The 20,267-nt window shown below is 43.8% G+C and overlaps 1 protein-coding gene across 1 annotated transcript in view; it reads right to left on the bottom strand.

Annotated features, from left to right (window-relative positions):
* Positions 1 to 5,520: 5,520 nt before the first annotated feature.
* Positions 5,521 to 20,267, bottom strand: part of ZNF831 (zinc finger protein 831) — a gene marked incomplete at its 3' end in the record, with an annotated part of 109,434 nt that continues 94,687 nt past the window's right edge. Inside the window, exons 5-6 of the mRNA XM_082856685.1 lie at positions 7,105 to 7,271; positions 5,521 to 6,366 (exon numbers count right to left, since the gene is read on the bottom strand). Of these exons, the coding sequence (XP_082712811.1) occupies positions 5,521 to 6,366; positions 7,105 to 7,271 (1,013 nt within the window). The remainder of the gene's footprint in view (positions 6,367 to 7,104; positions 7,272 to 20,267) is intronic.

Below are 20,267 nucleotides of genomic sequence, written 5' to 3'. Positions count from 1 at the left end.
CCTACAACGCAACTTGCCGCCACCAGTTCTGCTGGACTGGAGAGAGAGCTGAGCTTAACAAAACCCGAAGTAACTTGGGCTTCCCTGGTGGTGCAGTGGTTGAGAGTCCGCCTGCCGAGGCAGGGGACGTGGGTTCGTGCCCCGGTCCGGGAAGATCCCACATGCCGCGGAGCGGCTGGGCCTGTGAGCTATGGCCGCTGGGCCTGCGCGTCCGGAGCCTGTGCTCCACAACGGGAGAGGCCACAACAGTGAGAGGCCCGCGTACCGCAAAAAAAAACAACAAAAAACAAAAACAAAAAAACGGAGTAACTCAAGAACTAACAACACATGTACCTTTTAGATTAGCTCCATGCTTCCCCTGAGTGTGGGGTGTGTGCCAGGTAGTACGAAGATGATATTTAACTGGTACATGGATAACCAGTCTTAATACTTTTATTTTAATGCATATCAGAAGATACACACAACTACCAAATTAAGGTTATTTCACAGATATTATTACTTAGGAAAAGAATAGCTTCTTTAAGACAAAGATGATTTAAATGAAAGTATTAAGTAAATAATGTACCCACATGTGGACACATATGGCAAAAAGCAGTAAGATGTTTCTCAGATGATGGAAATTTGGAAATAATGGATTAATTTATCACTATTAGAGTTTGATAAGTTAGCAAAAAAGCTATGAAGATCCATCAGTTGGTGTATCTGTTCCTCCCATGTTTCCATTCCCACTTTTTCTCCCAATGCATTGTGTCTTCATTGACTTCACGTGGCTTCAGGAGGCACAGACATAGAAGAATATTGTGTTGGTATGTAAAATAAGTCTACTTGTTCTTGCCAAGAGTACATGATTTATCTTCATAAGGAGGCACTGCTTTGAATTACAGATTTTTTTCTCTGTTAATGAATAATATTAATTATCTAAGCAACATCAATTCTAAGGGGAAAACTTTGGGATTATTGCACTGTGGATAGTGCCCTCATGTGGCTTCAAACTTTAGCTACATTTAGGAATTTTAAAACACATTTCTAAGTTATGAACCATAAAATATGGCAGACAATGACAGAAGAGACACATGGGAAAAGAAAACAGCCCAAGAAAATGTGATAATTTGCCATAACCTAATCCTTTCCTTGAGTGGAATGGGATACCAATATGGCGGCCAGGACGCTTGGTCAACTGTTTAGGAATAATCAGACATCCCATTTATATAGGATATTTTTTGTGGTAGTTTTGGTTAAAATGTGAACAAATCACACAAGGCATTTTCATTTTCAGTTTTATTTTTATCAAAACAAAATAATTTAGCCATATAAAGAAGGAAATACATTTAAACAAACCACCAAGAAGCCAATAGCTTCTTGGTTGTGAACAATCAATAGAGTAGTAAGTTCTGAAGAGTTGACTGCATATATAAGGTATTGAGTCATCCTCTAGGGCCTCAACTGACTGAGGCTGACTATTTTCCCTGGCTTCTTTTCTTCCAGTGGTGAAGTAATATGCTCAATGTTCTATACTTCAGATTGAATTATATGTATTCCCACATAAGTACAAAGCATGGGTGAAAAGGATTGTACAAGGTACAAACCTGGCACTGGATTTTTTGGGTCCTGACACCTATGTTTAATGAGTATCTGAAAGAGAAGGGCAAAAACTTGTGCTTATATATTGAGAAATGTAGTGTTTCAAAAGCCAAAGAGTCTCCCTCAAGAATTATGGGAATCACAACTGAAGTGAGAAGAAATACACAAGCCCTGTTTGCTGTGGTTGTAGAAATATGGTCACCATAGGGCCAGGCAGACCATTTTCTCCTCACCATATTGAATTATGTCTGGGGATCTGAGCAGTGGTACATCCCGATAATGATGAGTTTCCATAACTATAAAAATCGGCTGCACCAGGCAAATTTTGTGCAAAACGCAAATTTCTATGCTGGGGAAAAAATGAAGAATGTGATCATTCTAAGTAATGAATGTAAATGCAAGGAAATACGTTTTGGCGTGAGGCTGCAAATCGTTCACCTGTCATGCCAAGAACTGTGGCCACGATGCGTTTTTACAAGGCCACTCTTCCCATCTGAGCTTTAGAGGAGGGATTTTAGGAAAGGGAAGTTTAACTTGCCCTCCGGTACCCATCATGCTATTGACAAGGTTTTGATTCGAATCTAGAAGCACCAATCCCCTGTCTTGTTTCATCTCTTGACAAATGAACCATAGGTTCTTCTGGATTGTGAAGTAAAGGATATTAGCTTCGTCCAGAATCTCAAATGCAACAGGAGACATGAGTTGTCTCCATCATGCTTTACAACAAGGAGGATTCAGGTTGTCCATCAAAAAGCACATGACGTTAGGAGCCACTTAACGGTATAGGTTGCCAAGGGGGAACATGAAAGCTCTTTTCTCTATGCATCTTCAACAGGTGAGATCTGGCCAGGTGCAGGTACAGCTGGAGAAAGAAACTTGGCAGTGTCTCGGGCATCATGGTTAGTGGCATTTGTATAGCTTGCTCTGAGAGAAAAGGAAAGAATTCAAAGTGCCCTTTATCTTAGTCGGTACCAGCATCCCAGGAGTTATTCTCTGTGGGAGAAGCTGAGACACCGTGGGTTAAGGCCTTACCTGAAGGTACAATGAAATTAGCAGTACTGGGGAGAAAGGGGGAATCCCTGATCTTTAAACTCTAGTTTGCCCTGTTCTAAAATAAATTTGTCTTCCCTGAACCATTACACAGCACACACTTGTAGAGTCACTGCAGCAATGATCAATCCATATTACTGAAGTTTTATTTTCAATAACCCAAACTGGGTTCTAGATCACTGATATTATCTTTAAAATGTATCCCTATAGTTGCATTCCACTTTAAGAAAAACCCTAGGAAAGTTAACATTTATAAAATCAGAGATTGTTGATTTATAAAAGAGTTTTTCATTAAAAAAAATATTCACCTTGGGATCATTTTCAATAGCCAAGTTCCCTCGGGTCATTCAAAATACATTAAAAAAAATTTTTTTAAACCCACTGAAATATAGCTTTTCACAAATTCATGTTGATATAAAGTAAGGTACACTTGTAAAACATTGCCACCAACTAGCTAAATGACCAGCTGAGACAGGAAATTTTGGTAACCTGCTCACTCTTGTATGAGAGACACGGGGAGTTGGAGATGGAATCAATGTTGCGTCATGTTTGACGGAGGTTGGGATGTGGCAGCCAGCATCCGTGGCTCATAGAAAGATCAAGCTTCCGCCTAACCTGACTATCCTGAGGTCGGCGCTACTGGGAGCAGTGACTCACTGACCTCAGTCCAGTGGTCCAGCCAACAGCTCCGCAGCCGTCCAGGAGAGAAGCATCTGGATGACCAGTACCTCCCAACACAAAGTAAACCAATCCAGCCCACAGACATGTTGTCTTCCACTCACACAGTAGTGTTCTGTTTTTGCTTCTAATTTTTGCATTATGAGCCACCGTTTAGAAATGGGTTGACTGCACCCCCAAATCTAGAGCTCTGGAGAAAAAAAAACATTAGAAGGAGCTTCCCTGAGCTCACATTCTTCAAAAAAATAATGGGCTTTAGTTCCCCACAGCCCCCTCCCAAACTCCTTGAGCGCAGGACCCTTTCCCACGGGGACCACCTCCGAGCCACTCGCACAAGGGTCGGGGCCTGAGGTCACATTCGGCACATCTTGTCTTACTCTCTTCTTCCCAGTCGGAGAAACAGGCGCTGAGAGGGCGTGAGTCTTCGCCAGGATGCCCCAGCCAGCTCAGGACAAGGTCCCTTTCTCTCCCTCCAGGATTCAGACCATTTTCCTAGACCTCTCTCTCGTTACAGTGGCACGGACGATCCAATGGGTAGATAATGACGTCACTTCTGCTTGGTTTAGAAAGTCCACGCAGCGAATGCTTGGCATACTTTCACCTCCCTTCTCATGTTTTCCTTGGCTGGGCTCGAAATCACTGGGCTACGTATGAGTGCATCTGAAATGACCACACACATATGCTAAGTCACCCGGGGCAGCTAGTCCCGCCCTGACGTTTCTAGAGTTACCCTAAAATTGGAAAATTCACTTGAAGATACGTGAAATCGGACCATCCCTCGTCACAGACAAGGACGTATTAAAGCATCTTCGTGCACGTGAGACGTTCTGCATTGCTGCCCCGCCTCTGAATTACAAGATGTCATATGAACATCCTTACATCAAAGTGAAGCCAAAAGAGCTCGGCTATAAATTTCAAATTGTACAAAACCATACCAAAAGCAAGTATAAAATTTTATTGGAATGCAGCAGTGTAAATGTCTTGAAGTTTTTCCTCTCCCGTTTAAGGAGGAGGAGAAGAGTGCAGTTAATCGGAGGCTTTGCTCACTGCGTCGTCTGACGCAGATCACCTATTTTCTTCTGCACAGGGGCGCACGGGCTTGGAACACTGGCGAATTTTCTCTGTGCTGTTCTGACTTGCACAATACAGAGGCTGATTTAATTTGACAGCAAAGTAACACCAAGCCCCCAAAATAAAATTACTGAGATGTAAAACAGCGTCAAAACTCCAATTAGTTTTGTATCCTTGAAGCTTCTGGAGGAAATCTAAAAGGCTCCCATCACGATGAGCAGGCATCAGTTTAAGCTGCAGAGATTACTAAAGTGTAACCCTCTAATCGAAATTGCTCGGAGCACAATATGACAGAAAGAATCAGAGGAAAATAAGTGAATTTTCCCCCTCAAAAATGACTCATTACAGGGACTGTTCTATTAACTTTTAACACAACGTTCCTTTTGCAAGAGCTGGAAGAACCAAGGGTGTCAGAGGTCTCCACAGAAAAGGCACTGGGCACAAGAGCTGTACATGCTTGTGTCACTGAATCATACATAAGCACTGACCATTTGTGCAACACTGAAAGATACTTAGTATTTCACCAGATCATGGGCGTTTTGAAGTATATTTACAACTTCCATTAAGGAGGCAAATTATTGGGACCAAACTTCAGTTTTTGAATGAATCTGGATATTGTCTCCAGAATAAACACAAGTATCTCGATGCCCAGTTCACACCCCATCTCTTTTGCAAGCTACCCCAGTTTTCCCAAGTATGCTCACTCCCTTTGAAGCCAACCCCCAGCTCACTAACAGAGGAAACCTGTCACCTTGACTCTGGGGGGGTTCACATTTGTTCGGAAACAAGTCGATCGTGGCTCTCTGGGTCAATGCCATTTTCCCAGATGAGGCAGTGAAGGACCAATGCAGTGGATACAGCTGGGAGTCAAGCCACAGTCACTGTGTAAGTCAAGACTTCTTAGACCTTGCTTCACTGCCAGCTTTGCCCAGCCTGGTGCCTTGTGAGCAGGGCCTCTTGGGAAGGGTGAAGCTGCGTTTGGGTTTCAGAGTTGGTTGGGGAGATCTTAGAAAGACCCCCAAATGGCTTTCCTCTCTGTAGGGGCTTCATGAATAGAGTTCACTTCTCCTGCCCGCTTGACGGCATTTACTGTGAAGCATCATCTGTCTTTGACCGTGGACGCATCTTTCTCTGGAAGTTTCAGATCTCTATCACCAACCGATCTTCATCATCGCTGCTGGTGTCGCTGAACTCCACGCGAGTTTGCTTTCTCATTCCTTCCAAACTCCTCTTCCTGAGGGTTTTCGAAGGGGCTGCAGGGATCTCCGTGGGCTGCCCTGGGCTAGACGGAACCACACCATCCTTTAGAGCGATGAATCCAGATCCTTGACATTTCCCACTGTCATTTCCTACAGGAGGGCAGGGCACCCGCACTTCCCCACACCCGTATTTCCCCCCGGAAGGGAAAAATGTCTTGTGTTTCCCTTCCTCTTGGTGTGAACTAGCTGAACCTGGTCCTGAAGCTGGTATTTCAAGATGAGTTTTTCCAGTGGACCCCAGTGGAACTGAACCTGAAAGTCTCTGCCCAGATGAAGGTTTCCCTGGCAAGAGTGATGGGGACACACCCTCTGCTATCGCTTTTCCGTCGGGGGAGCTTTGTGTCAGGGTCTCCCTTGCACCCTGGCTGTGGTCTTGTGGTTCCACACTGTGAATTCCCAGGGTTGCGTGATCTGCTCTTTTCCCCAGAGAAGGACAAAAGGCAGCCACAGAGGTAGCAAGGTCATGGCAGACAGAGGTTCCTTTGGACTCAAAGGAAGAAGGTTCTTGAGCATCTGAGGAAATGCGTGGTGTGGGGTCTGTTGAGACTTGCTCCTGGGGGGGCGGCAGGTGAGTCTCAGGCAATCCCACGCGCAGACCTTTGCCACGGGCTGGAAGTCTGTCATCAGCCACTGCCACCAAGGAGTCAGATGGCAGAGATAATCCTGACCTCACAGCTGTATTCTGAGGACGACGACCCCCATGCTCACCGGCAGATGGAGAAATCTCCTGCAGCAGTGTGCAAAGGAAAATAAATGGAGGGACAAAAGGTTAATTGGTACAAAAAAACTTGTGGTCAGAAACGTGGTCCTCAATGGGAACAAGGTCTGGAGGTCTTAATGATTCTTTACAGAGCCTGAACTTCGATACAGTGTTCTCATCAGTTTTCATTAATAACTAATTGATGCATTAACTCCAGTAAAGTTCCGTGTTGACACACAATAAGCTACTGAGACAGCTCTGTATTTGTATCTGGCCTTGTGAAAACCCAGCCACTCAATTATCCAACCGGTTCTGAGCATCCGATTTTAAATCATCACTGCTCCTGCAGCGGGTGTGCTACTTTATAGTACCGTGCATTTGAGTTTTTCCAGATTAGCGGTTTTTCAAGGTGCGGTCTGGACTATAGCACTTTCATGTTTCTCAGCCCAAAGCCCCCCAGTCTGCCTGGCATTGATGCCGCATTGCAGTGACCTCCGCAGGGTGACAGGCATCTCTATTCAGGTACGAAATAATAAGGGACTTGGGAGTTTTTAATCAACTGTGAGATCATCCCAAGTTCACAGCCCAAGTCGCCGTCTGACTGAGCGCAATGTCTGGAGGCGTCTGTTTGCCTCACGGGGTTTCTGTGCCAGGAAACCTCTAGGTGGCCCAAGCGAGTTTTGCCACACTGGACACTAACAAGAAAAAAGAGGCATAAATCTAGAAAAGAGATAGGCAGAGACCGCTCAGAACCACAGTTCCCACCTTCGAGGTTGATCTGTCTGTTTCCCTGACAGCTCTTGAACTTGGGTGAGGACAGGAGCTTCCCGAGCTGTGTCTGTTGCCCTCCTTCCTCTCCTCCTTCTCTCCGTCCCCAACACAAAGAGAGGATTCTGAGGCAGCACAAGGTGGCTCCCCTGACAGATTTAGACCTAAAAAGGGGGGAGGCACATGGACATACACCTGAAGTTATAAAATCAGCCAACAGTCATTTCCTAGGAGTTGATCTGTGTCTTCACGACCAGCTCTGAACTCACAGCCTCCTCTCACGCGGTGTATCTGGGAAATGGATTTGCCGTGAAACGGTTCACGTGGTCAAGCAAAACGTCTCCACTTCTGATAAGGAAAGAAATGGCAAAACCAATTCCCAAGGCAGAAAACTCCCTTGATTACAGATATTTTAGAAGATATTTCATGTGAATCTTTTTTTCATCAAAGTCATGTTCCTGGCCACATGGGTTAATTCTGGATCGGTATGAATTCTCTGGCCATTCAACTGAGGGTCGAGAGTAGAAATTTCCCTATCATGTAGGATGCCTTAGTCTCCATCAGGGCGCTGACAGCAGGAGGGAGGTTGGTTTTTGTGTTGCTGTGGTTCTGTGGTGGTGTTTGTGATGTGTGGGGGGAGAGGGGTGACAAAGATATGCCCTTGACAACATCCCCAAAACAGCATCTCCCTTTCAGGGGAAGAGCTGCCCTTCCCCCCGTCCTTCATTGGTACTCTCTCCTCCATTTTGTCATATTGGCCTGGGATACAAGTCTGAAGGACCACAGAGTTTCAGCAAGTAGATCCCATCATGAGAGGAGATCAGAAAAACATGCTAGAAGAGCTGTGTCACCAGAGAAAAGCATTCAACCCACTTTTACATCTGCTTTTAGCTTGATTAACGCTACACATGCCCAGAGTTTTTAAAAGTCAAGTATTTCTGTGTATTAAGAGAAACAGCCACACCTGCCCACCCACTCGTCTTTTCCCACTTTGGATTCCTTTTGTATTTATCTCCTTCTCTCTTAAGAACAAGCGTGTAGCACCCCTTCTGGATTCCCTGTTTCCCGTTTGGAGGATAGCCTATGACGTCATGAGGGGAGAGGAGGGTTTAGGACGAGCTCCCCCATCCACAATCCTTATCACCTGCACACCTGGGCACACCCCCTCCCCTCTCTACAGTCATACAACTATGATGTCATAATTTTGTTTAGGACATCCAGTGTTTACATCGCTAAGCTGAGGAACACGCTCTTCACCACCAAGCCAGGTAGCGTGCTGTGATTACATTGCCTTTCTTGCCAGCACTGTTCTCCCTGGAGTTAATCATTATTTTGTCTTTTTCTTTTGCTTACTTTTTTGTATGGACTTATTCCTAAAATCATCCTCCCACCTCCTTCCCTGTGGTCTTTTATTTCATTTATTAGGTTCCATTTCATTTCCTTGGAAATCTGTCTCTCAAAACTTTCTGACCTGCTCCCAGTGGACCACTGCTCCCTTGGCCCGATGGGGGCTGAGCCCGCGTGCCACCCTCATCCCGGCAATTTTCTTCACCTCCTTGGTTCCTGGACACCCACGCTTCTTTTTCCTGGGTTTACTCTGTTTGCATTCTTTCTTAACGCAAAACTTCCAGCAGCTTCATGAGAAAGGGTGAAATAAAATTGTTTAGACTTTAATTGGCTACTTGTCTGGGTATAGCTGTCTGAATTAAAATTCATCTTCCTTCAGCAGAGCTCAGCTCCACTGAGCTCTAGTTGTTGAGAAGTCTGGAGCCAACATGATTCATGGTTCCCGATCCTTTGGAGGAAACTTTCTGGTTTCTCTCTCTCTGGAAACTCCTAAACTCTTTTTATGCCAGTGTTACCGTGGTCCTGGGTCTATTTCCATTCATTGTCTGGACACTCAGTGGGCCCTTTCAACCTGAACCACGTCTTTCCATTTTAGCAAAATATGTTATTTCTTTGATATATTTTTTTCCTTATGTTTTGTCTTTTCTCTTTTTTCTAGAACTGCTCTTTGTAGGTTATTGGACATCTTGATCTAATCCTCTATTTTTCTTATCTTTTCTCTCCTATTTTCTAATTCTTTGTCTTTTTCACTTGGGAGAATTCTTTCAACTTTCTATTTCAACTCAGAGGTGTCCGTGTCTGCTATCATGTTTTTAATTCCATTATTATTATTATTATTATTCCTTCTTTATAGCATCCTGTTACTATTTCATGGCTCCAACATCTTCCCTTCTGTCTCAGGCAAGATTAACAATGATCTGTTGTCATTGTTATTGCTGAAGTTCGCCTCTTCCTATATTGTCTCTCTTTCTTCCAAGTTCCTTTGTTTCTGCATGTTTCTATCTCTCTCTTTCCCACTAAAGGCTTCCCTGAGATACCCGGCAATCTTAACTACCTGCTCATGTTTAGGAAATAGGCACTGAAAAACTGGTTAGAAACACTTTACAAACATAAAATGTCAATCGTGGACCTCCCTGCAGGGTTATCTGGTTGCCCTGTTGATGTGGGGAGACCTGAAGTAATCCCCGTTAGGTCTTCCACACAGGCCGGTCGGCTTCTGCCCAAGGAGTTCTCTGATCTCCTGCCTGGAAAGTGTAAGGCAGGTCCCAGCATCCTGCAGTCGGAGTTGGGATTGAGAGCGGGGCCTCGATGTGCAGTGCCAGCCTTTGCTTAAACCCCCTGTTTTCAGTACAGCCCCCTTGCTCCCCAGCATTTTGTAGAGTCTCCAGAGAGTAAGCCCAGAGTCTTATCTGGGGGCGAAAGCGAGAGCGAGGGACGTGACCAGGCTCTGAGAAGCAGGGGTGGGGTGCAGATCTGGGGGGGGGTGGTTTGAATGCTGCTGATTCTTTCAACCAACGCTCCTGTTTTCAGCCCCACCTGGTACCATGGATTTCTGAATGTCTAGGGCTTGACCACTGTTAAACAAGGATTAAGTTCACTTGGGTCTGCTAATCAGTGACCACTTAGCCTCTGCATTCCAGCCCCTACAACCATGGCGCCATTTCTTCTCCGGTCATCTTGTCCCCTTGGACCTGGGCATTCCAAACACATTCCTTCACTAATGTCTGGGAGGGATGTGTAGGAAGTGTATGTGCTCTGTCCTCCACCTTGAACCCAAAAGAACAGACCTACTTCTTATACCCCCAGGGGTAGGTCACTAAGATGATCGAGCACACTAATCTTGAGCAGATCAACTTTAAAAATCCATCAACGTTGCGACAATTTGGGAAAGGAAGCAATGATTTTTCCTTTAATACAAACAATCTTCACTTGTGCACCACGTTACTGAGATCACCTAAAGATGCAGCACCGGGGTCTTTGGTATTTCATTCATCCGCTCAACAGACATGTCCTGGGCTCCTTCAAGGAACCAGGTACCATGTTCAACCCTGAGGAATTGGAGGACAAGACGAAGGTGCCCTGGCCCTCAGGAGCCTCTGTTCAGACGGGGAAGAGGAACAGAGACAAGTAAGATAATTGAGGTTGTGACGGGGGTCACGAAGGAAATAAACGGGGGGGGGGGGACCCCAGAGAGGAACGATACACAGGAGGCTATGACAAAGATGCAATAAACAGGAGAGGGTAGAGTAATAACAAAAGTGATGATAAACAGGGAATATTATAGAGAGTAACAGTCCCTGAAGGGCAGATTACAGACAGTAACCGGCTTGCCTAGTTGAGGAAGGCATCTCTGAGAAGGTGACACCTGAAATGAGACCTTCAGGATAAGAATGGCCCTCAAAGGCCATTCCAGACAAAGGAGGAACAGAGGCAGGGGCCCTGCGGTGGGATGGAGCTGGGAGGATTAAGGAATCAGTGGATGGCGGTGGTGGAAAGATGGTGGTGAGGGAGCCACCAAGGGCTCAGATCTTGCAGGGTGCAGGCAGCCCTGGGAGGGGGTTTAGATTTTATTCTTCATTCATTGTGAAGAAACCAGTGTTTCCAGCAAGAGGTCTATATCTTCTAAAGAGGCAGTTGGCTACTACATGGAGACTGAAGAAGGAGAGAGGGGAATAGGATGGGAAAACCAGTTACAAGGTTCCCAAAGTAGTCTAGGGGGCCAGGTGAGATGACTTGGCTAGGGCAGTGGAAATAGAAATGGAGAAAACGGATGGATTTGAGATCCATCTGCATTCTCACCTATGAAAAATCACCCAAAGACCACAATGATGAAAAACGTTTCTAGAGCTCCAGAGTTTACCAAGCCCAAGCGCCTCGCTCTAAGTGGATTAAGCTGTGCTCCCACAGTGACAAAACCACCGGGCAATTCATTCAATTCAAAGAAGACGTAAAACCAATTAGTACAGAGAAAATAATCAGATTGGCCAAGCATCTTCTCAGCAGGTCATTTGGGTTTTTAAGCTTAACGAAAAGGTCATGCACGCCTTTGACCAATAACTTCTGACTCATCCGAGGAAGCAAGGGAAGAAAATACATTGATTTAATTTGCCTGTGACCTAACAGTCTACAGAGAAAAGTGCGTTACCTTTAATCATTGTGAAAAATGCCCAAATAATGTCACAGAAGTGTGTTAAGCGAATTGTGACTCTTGAAGAAGGAAAGCATCCTTGCTATTAGATGAATGGTCCTTTTCAAAAGGTCGGTAGGGCTCCACTCAAGGGTTAAAGCACAGAACGGCATCCTCTTTACGTTTCGGCATCACTCTGGGAATCACTTTGTACATCTTCAGAAATTATGGATTCCACCGTCCTATCGCAATCTTTGCGAATTCGACCGCTCTTACGCAATTACCAGAATCTTACTATAGGACCCATCTCTCATCACAGCTCTGTGTGCTGTTCTGCCCCCCCACCACCCCGATTAAAGGCTGCGTTTTTAATAATTTCCCTCAGAAATCATTGCCCAACCACGCGGAGAGAGGAAGAGACTGCTTCGTATTGTAGCAAATTTAAATTTAGCCATCTTGGAAAGGCGGCAGGAAACTGTAAAATAATTAGAAGGAAAACGGAGTGAAGAAACAACACGATGAAACTTACAGCTTAACTGGTGACATCTTTAATGTCAAGCCTCCTGCAGGCTGTCTCATTGCGAGGCCTTGTTAAAATGCTAACAGACATATTACTCAAATATCATTATCTGAAAATGTAAGTAATCTGATGCCTTTTCATCAGTTGCCCCAATATACCCCAAACCTCCATGAATTTGGAGTCCAAAGACGCTGAATTATAAGGAAGGGGTAAAAATGAGTCTATCACGTTGGCCTCATTAAGTAAGCTATAAGCATCAACACGATCCCAGGGGTAATCTCCCAGACTACTAATTTATCTGAGATGAAATTGTTTACAAGCACCCCTGTCATCGAAGGATGCAAAATGTGCTAGCAATTACAATGTGCAATTACTTAAGGAAGGCGGGGCAGAACTCTAAGAGGAATCACTTTGTGGGCAGTTATTTGCTCATATTCCAAATACTAGTTGAGCCCCTTTGAGTCCATATTTTTTGAGCCCATTTATGAGCCCATATGATGGAGCCTAAATATTTATTGAGCACTGACCACAGTCAACGCTGTGCCAGGAACTGTGCTGAACACAGGCAACGTATTCAGTGACGGAGGCAGATACCCTCATGGAAGTGACAGTCTAATGGGGGGAGAAATTCAGCCAGCAAATAATTACACCAAAAAAAAAAAAATCACTTACAAATAACAAATGCTGGAGAGGGTGTGGAGAAAAGGGAACCCTCCTACACTGCCAGTGGAATGTAAATTGGTGCAGCCACTATGGAGAACAATATGGAGGTTCCTCAGAAAACTAAAAATAGAGCTACCACGTGACCCAGCAATCCCACTCCTGGACATATATCCAGACAAAACTCTAATTCAGAAAGATACGTGCACCCCTATGTTCATAGTAGCACTATTCACAATGGCCAAGGCATGGAAACAACCTAAATGTCCATCAACAGACGAATGGATAAAGAAGATGTGGTACACATGCACAACGGAATACTACTCAGCCATAAAAAAGAATGAAATAATGCCTTTTGCAGCAATATGGATGGACCTAGAGACTATCATAGTAAGTGAAGTAAGTCAGACAAAGACAAACATCATATATCACTTATATGTGGAATCTAAAATATGACAAATGAACTTGTCTACAAAACAGAAACAGACTCACAGACATAGAGGACAGACTTGTGGTTGCCAAAGGGAAGGGAGGGTTGGAGGAGGGATGGACTGGGAGTTTGGGGTTAGCAGATGCAAACTATTATATATAGGATGGATAAACAACAAGGTCCTACTGTATCACATGGGGAACTATATTCAATATCCTGTAATAAACCATAATGGAAAAGAATATGAAAAAAATAAAAGTCCAATCGGAAAAAAAAATCACCAAGCATATGTAGCAAATGCTAGGAAGGAAAAAGCAGAGGGTGCAATGAGATGGTACAACGGGGCCCTGACCCCACCTGTATCCATGGAAATGAGTAAAACCATGCATACTGTGAAACCGTTCCCACATGCCACCTGTATGGGGCTGGTTTTCTCTCTACCGAGTCTGAATTATTCATTTGAGTAATTATTCAACCAATATTTTTTAAGGCTCTATGTCACACCAGATATCAGACTAAAATTTTCTGCAAGGAAATTCATTTGTTTCTGCAATCGTATTACAATTTTTGTTTATAAGGCCTCTGAAGAAGAAAAGAATACGGCTGAAAATGATGGAGGGAAGAAGCTTTATTCTTCTCAGGCAGGGGCTGGGGACATTCATTCCAATCAGAAAACAATCAGAAGTGGGTGGACTGTAGGACGTGGGGAGCGGCCACCCACTTGAGTCCCACAGGCAGAGAGCGACTTGAGAGACAGCCAGGAAAATATATTGATCGAGTACAGCATCGGGTATTTCTGTGCTACCCTAATGCAGTCTTCGGAAGGTTCGCCTCTAAGTAATCACAAATGAATCTTTTATTTCAGAAACCACTTTCCTTTGTGGTTCTCATCTCTTTTCTATTCCTTTGATGAAAGGCAATGAAGACAAGAACTGTCCCCGCACAGAAATTCTTCACCTAATAGACTATGTTTAGTGCAAAGCGGTGTTTAAAATATTGCTTTAAGGGGCTTCCCTGGTGGCGCAGCAGTTGAGAGTCCGCCTGCCATTGCGGGGGGCACGGGTTCGTGCCCCGGTCCGGGAAGATCCCACATGCCGCGGAGCGGCTGGGCCTGTGAGCCATGGCCGCTGAGCCTGCGCGTCCGGAGCCTGTGCTCCGCAACGGGAGGGGCCACAACAGCGAGAGGCCCGCGTACCGCAAAAAAAAAAAAATCTTGCTTTAAGTTAAAAGTTGTATCCTGTCCAGACAACAAGAGAGTGACTTTAAAATACAGAGTGAAACTAGGATGATGAAATCACATCAGGAAAAGAGATGATCGAAGAAATGCCATTTGAAAACGTTAAATGCCAAGACAGAACACAGCAGCCCATCTAGTCTATGTATCGTTATTTTAAAAGTTTCCTATGGCTAAATGAAAATTGTCTATGAGGGTCCCTTCCTGGGGACCTAATTGATACACTCACAAAAGCTTCTCATCTTGCCTCGAGATTTACACGTTGGAAGGAAGGAGAAATTACCCTGTTTCAGCAATTCCGGAGCTCTGTGACTTAACTAATAGCTTTAGGGAAAGAATTAATACTTCTCTATTAATTCTAATGAGAAAAGATGTTGGAAAGTCATTTGCTCCTGTCAGAGAAGGAGAGCGAAGGCAAAGGGGGAGAAAAGCCCTGGAGAGACCCCCTCCCCAGCCTTGCTGATTCTTCCTGATGCTTGGGAACATTCTGAGGAGAACTCTTGTGAGAACAGAAGGGGAGAAGGGTGCTTGCCCGAGGCCCTAAATCACAAAAAGAAAACCCAAGGGAACAAAGGCAATGTCTCCCTTTCTTCCAGGGACTTATTCAAGCCTCTTCATCCAGTATTTAGAAATTGTACCTTTTACGTGTGTGTAATTAGGTAAAGCTTTTACTTGGGAAACCACCTGGAATCACGGCCGTGTCTACACTTCTGTTCCGGAGATGAAAGGAAAGTGTTTTGATCACTTTCTCCGCTCAGATATTTTCTCGCAATGCGGCGAATGGGGCTGGTTTGAAATACTTCCGTGACTTTAAAGCTTGGTTGTGTACAGAATTCAACAACATTCCTTCAGAAACCGAGACAGAGGCCTACAGGATAGAGAGAAATAATGAAAGTGGCTCAGGAACACGCTCAACATCTCAACATCTACCGAAGAAAATGGGATTTGTGGGTCTGTTTGAGCCAGTGGTTTTCAGCCGGAGGTGATGTCCGGGGACTTTCCTGGACATGCGGTACACAGGATGGACCCACGGGCCACCCTGGATGGACCCAGCTGCGAAGGTCAACAGGGCCACGGCTGGGAAACCCTGGTTGAAACCAAGAATCACAAACTCAAAAGCTACAGGGCCAGGCCAATAACAGAAACAAGGGCTTCTGCCTGGGGTGAGGGCTGTGGATGGAGAGGGAGGACAGGCCCAGCCTCCAAGGGCAAGGCTGCCCCTCAGCTCCCACCCTCCAAGACCACCGAGGACCAAGCATCCGGTTTGCCAGAACTATCCATTTTCCAAGAGAAACCGGAAATCTGAGTTCCATGATTCCCTTTAAACACTGATAAGGAGTTAATTTTCAAACAACAGCGCCGTGCTAACCAACGTATGCGTGGCCTGAGTGCTGCCAAGAGAGGCCAGCGTGAGACCCTTTGTCCATGAAGAGGTTCAAGGGCGCCCACGATGAAGGGAAGGCTTTAGTCTCCGCGCAGGCTCTGCTCCTTTGCAGAAGCAGAGTTTCTTTTCAAAAATACTGTTAAAAAGGTATTTATGGGAGAGTAACCCTGTTTTTGAAAAGTAATTTAGCAGTATCTTATAAAATGAAATTTATAATTATAAAACACGCATTGATCCAGCAACTGCTCTTTGCAAAATGGAGCAAGAATATTTACTGCAGCAACAGCTGTGGTAGGAAAACCAACAGAACCAACAGGAACATCCATCAGTACAGGAAGAGTTGAATAAATAAAGATGGTACAGCTATACTGTGGGATTTTGTGCCATTATTAAAATGATCTATCAATCTGTAATATATGCCTAGAGTTATATACAAGATATATTAAGAAGAAAAGAGCAGTCGATGACTATGTGTGGTATGATCTATCTGTGTAAACCACAAAATAAAGTGTCCATCATGTATGTGATGGCCACATCAGCCCAACTCTGGCAACCTCGGGGGGCCACGAGGCTGGGGATTGTCGAGCTTTCCTTGCATATGTCAATGTTGCTTTTCTGTTGCAACAAGTATGGGATTGCTTTATTCGTTTGAAAGAAAAATCAGAGGCAAATAATGACACTGGCTCTGAAATTCAGGCTGAACGTCATGAAGAAAAGCCCCAGAGTGTACAAGGGAAGTCATTTCAATCAGAACACACATCTGACAGAGGGAGATGGACCCTCACACCCTCATACCAAGAGTTCAGTTTCTCAGGATGAGAAAAGGTTGAGAAGACTCAAAAGGAAAAGAAAAATATATTTTCCCATCTCTAACCAAATCTGAAGTATTTCTGTTCTAGCCTCATTTTTTTGTGTGAAATTCTGCCTCTTCCGAGTAATCATTTTCCAATCTCTTTTTTTCCAGAAACCACTTTTCTCTACGATTTAAATTTCTCTTCTCTTTCTCTGATGAAAGGCAATCAGTTTGAGAACACTTCACTTACCATTTTCTCTAAAAAAATATATTTAGTGGGAAAGTATGCTTAAAATCTTTCAATAAGTTGAAACTTGAATCATCCTCAGACAATAAGAGAATGCCTTCAAATAAAGAGAGGACAAATTGTGGGGAAGAGAGAAAACGAAATGACGAACAAAGAAAAGAAAGGAAGAAAAAAGAAAAACCCAGCTAATATTATTTGAATTATTTAGTGCCAAAATTGAATCAAGAGAACCTACTTTAAGGGATCATTACTTTCAAACTTTCTTGACTCTAAATGAAAATTGTAGCAGAAAAAAAGTTCAGGCTTTGGAATATAATTGATGTGTTTAGGCAAGCGCCTCATCATTTCTTAAGATTTACACCCTGAGAAGGAGGTGTTACCCCTGTTTCAGCAATTCTGTAAGCAATATTACTTAACTAATGGCTTTAGGAAAAGAATATCTCCCCATTAAATCTGACAGGAAAAATAATGGTACGGAGCCATTAGCTCTAGTCAGAGGCGGAGAGGGAACTGGTGGGTGACGGAACCCTGGAGTTCAGGCTGCCATTTTGTTTCTCTCAGGAAAACGTCTGGAGGCGATGTGTGACAAAGACAGCAGGGCACAAGTGACATGAAGTAAACCTCCCCAGGCCCACCTCTCCCAGTTCACTCAACTAACAAAAGTTGAAAGGGTGAAAAAAAAAAACAACAATTCACAGCTACTTAATTTCAGAGAATTGCATCACCATCCTCCCATAATATTGAACTATTCTACCTTTTCAACAGGATTAGGTAAACCTTTTATCTCAGGAAGTACCTGTCAGAGAAGTTCTCTTTACCTTTCTATTTTTTTCAATGAAAGACAGCTGCTTTGATAACGTCTGCCTCAGAGGAATTTTTCCTAAACTATGTTAACGGAAAAAAAATCCAGTTAAAATATTTCAGTCCCTTAAAAGCTTAGGTACGGACAGAACATTCAAAAGAAGAGATTCCGGTCAGAAAGAAAGTAAATGAGGCCAGGAGAAAGCACAGAAGAGGCTCCTTCACCCTGGAATTAAATATGGGGTTACTGTTAATGATTCAAGAAGCTCAATTCTGCCTCGCTGAGGTAGTACACACGTAGGTGAAGAGAAGAAAATTAGGACATAATTATATAAGGATTTGTATTGTGGTAAATGCCACAAAGGAGATGGGTTATGAGTCATACCACAAGGACACCTAATCTGGCTTGAGAGGAAATGACCAGCCTGAGGAATCATGAAAATGTCACCTCAAAAAACCATCCAAGGATTGGACTGATCTGCAGATTGCCTTGGGTAGTACAGTCATTTTAACAATATTGCTTCTTCCGATCCAAGAACACGGTGTTATCTTTCCATCTGTTTGTGTTGTCTTCAATTTCTTTCTTCAGTGTCTTATAGTGTTCGGAGTACAGGTCTTTTTGCTTCCTTAGGTAGGTTTATTCCTAGGTATTGTATTCTTTCTGATGAGATGGTAAATGGGATTGTTACCTTTCTGATCTTCTGTTGTTAGCGTCTAGAAATGCAGCAGGTTTCTGTGAATTTCTTTTGTATCCTGCAACTTTACCGAATCTAGTAGTTTTCTGGTGGCATCTTCAGGATTCTCTATGTATAGTATCATGTCATCTGCAAACAGTGACAGTTTTACTTCTTTTCCAATTTGGATTCCTTTTATTTTTTTCACCTCTGATTGCTGTGGCTAGGACTTCCAAAACTATGTTGAATAAAAGTGGCGAGAGTGGACATCCTCGTCTTGTTCCCGATCTTAGAGGAAATGCTTTCAGCTTTTCGCCATTGAGTATGATGTTAGCTGTGGGTTTGTCATGTGTGACCTTTACTTTGTTGAGGTGGGTTCCCTCTATGCCCACTTTCTGGAGAGGAATAGTATGAAACCCCAACTGGGTTCTTCAGAGAGAACATAGTTGAAGGACCCACCAGAGGGACAGAAAAACACATTTATCGAAATCTCACTACATGCCAGAGGATTTCTTTCTCCTAATGCAGTTTTCTAAGCAATCATATGTTTTGTTTCAGAAACTACTCTCAGTGGTGCTTATTCTCTTCTTTGATGAAAGGCAATCAGTTTAAGATTTCCCTCTCAGAGAATTTTTTTTTTTTCCCTGAAAGATGTGGAGTGGAAAGCCACGTTTAAAATCAATCCTGAAGTTAAAAGTTTGTTCCCAGACCATAAGCATGTACCTAAAATTTAGAGAGCCACTCTGGGGATGAGGTGAAAGGGAAAAAATACAATTACTGAAAATACCATTGGGGATCTATAAGGCCCAGATCGAAATCAAGAGTATCTACCCTTTGAATTATGGTTTTCAATGCTTCTCATTACGAAATGAGTCTGTAAAGATGGTCCATTTCTCGAAATATGATTGAGGTATTTGAGAGCGCATTTGTCCTCAAGATTTGCGTCCTTAAAAAGAAGGAACTGAGCCATTTCAATGGTAATAGCTGGGAAGAAAGAGCTTCCCTCTTCTCCTTCACTAATCCTGATAAGGGGGGAAAATGGACCAATTTCCAACTAGAAACAAAGACGAGAAAGAAAATACTGGCGTTGGCCTCCTCCATTTTGGTTACGCACTCACCTTAGGAAAGCAAACATCCTAAGTTCAGTCTCTGTGAAAAGATAAATGTTCGGGGAGAATCTAGCTCTTTCCTCAACCCTAAGCTGCAGTAAAACTTAATTAGACAAGAAAACCAGGACACAGGATGAGAGAACACTTTTCTGGTTTTGTAACGTGTTTACGTACGCCTCTCACATGGTCCTTGGGCATTTCTTTTCTTTCTTCAGAGCACCTGCCACTCTAGTTCTACCTTTTCTGAGGAAAGGCAAGTGTTTGGAAAGCTGAAAACTTTCTCCCGCTGAGATATTTCTCCTAAACAACATTAGCGAAGGAGTCAGGGTAAAATAGTTCAATAATGTGAAATCCTGTGCGCGCACAGAATTCGACAGCATTTCTTAAATACTGTTGAGGAGCAAAGGGGACTGAGAGAAAGGGAAGAGAATAAAGGCAGCTCAAAAGACTCTTTGAAAACTTTTCAGACCAAAATTTACTCAAGAATGTATCCTTTCAGCCTGATTTTCTAACTGGGGTTTTTCTTAATAATGAAAGAAACTCTACTGGGTGGACTCTGCCCATAACTGAAGGACTTTCAACTCGCCTTCAGCTCTTCTCAAGATTTCCAGCTCAAAAGAAAGAGTGCTCCTGCGACTGCAGTTCCGTAGCAATGCGACTCAATGAGTGTGTTTTGAGCAAAAGCCTCTATGTGGTTTCTACGGATGCTGGCAGAAAATAAAGGGGGACAGTCATGAGTTCTTTCAGCCGAAGTAGGAAATAAAATACCAAGGGTTGACTCTGCCCTGAGATGAAGAGGCTTGACTCGGAAGTGCACGTAACAAAGGGGAAAAG

Source organism: Leucopleurus acutus (assembly GCF_964270905.1).
Source record: "Leucopleurus acutus genome assembly, chromosome: 16".
Lineage (NCBI taxonomy): Eukaryota > Metazoa > Chordata > Mammalia > Artiodactyla > Delphinidae > Leucopleurus > Leucopleurus acutus.
The sequence above is the reverse complement of the archived record's forward strand: the minus strand, read 5'-3'. Positions and strand labels throughout refer to the sequence as shown.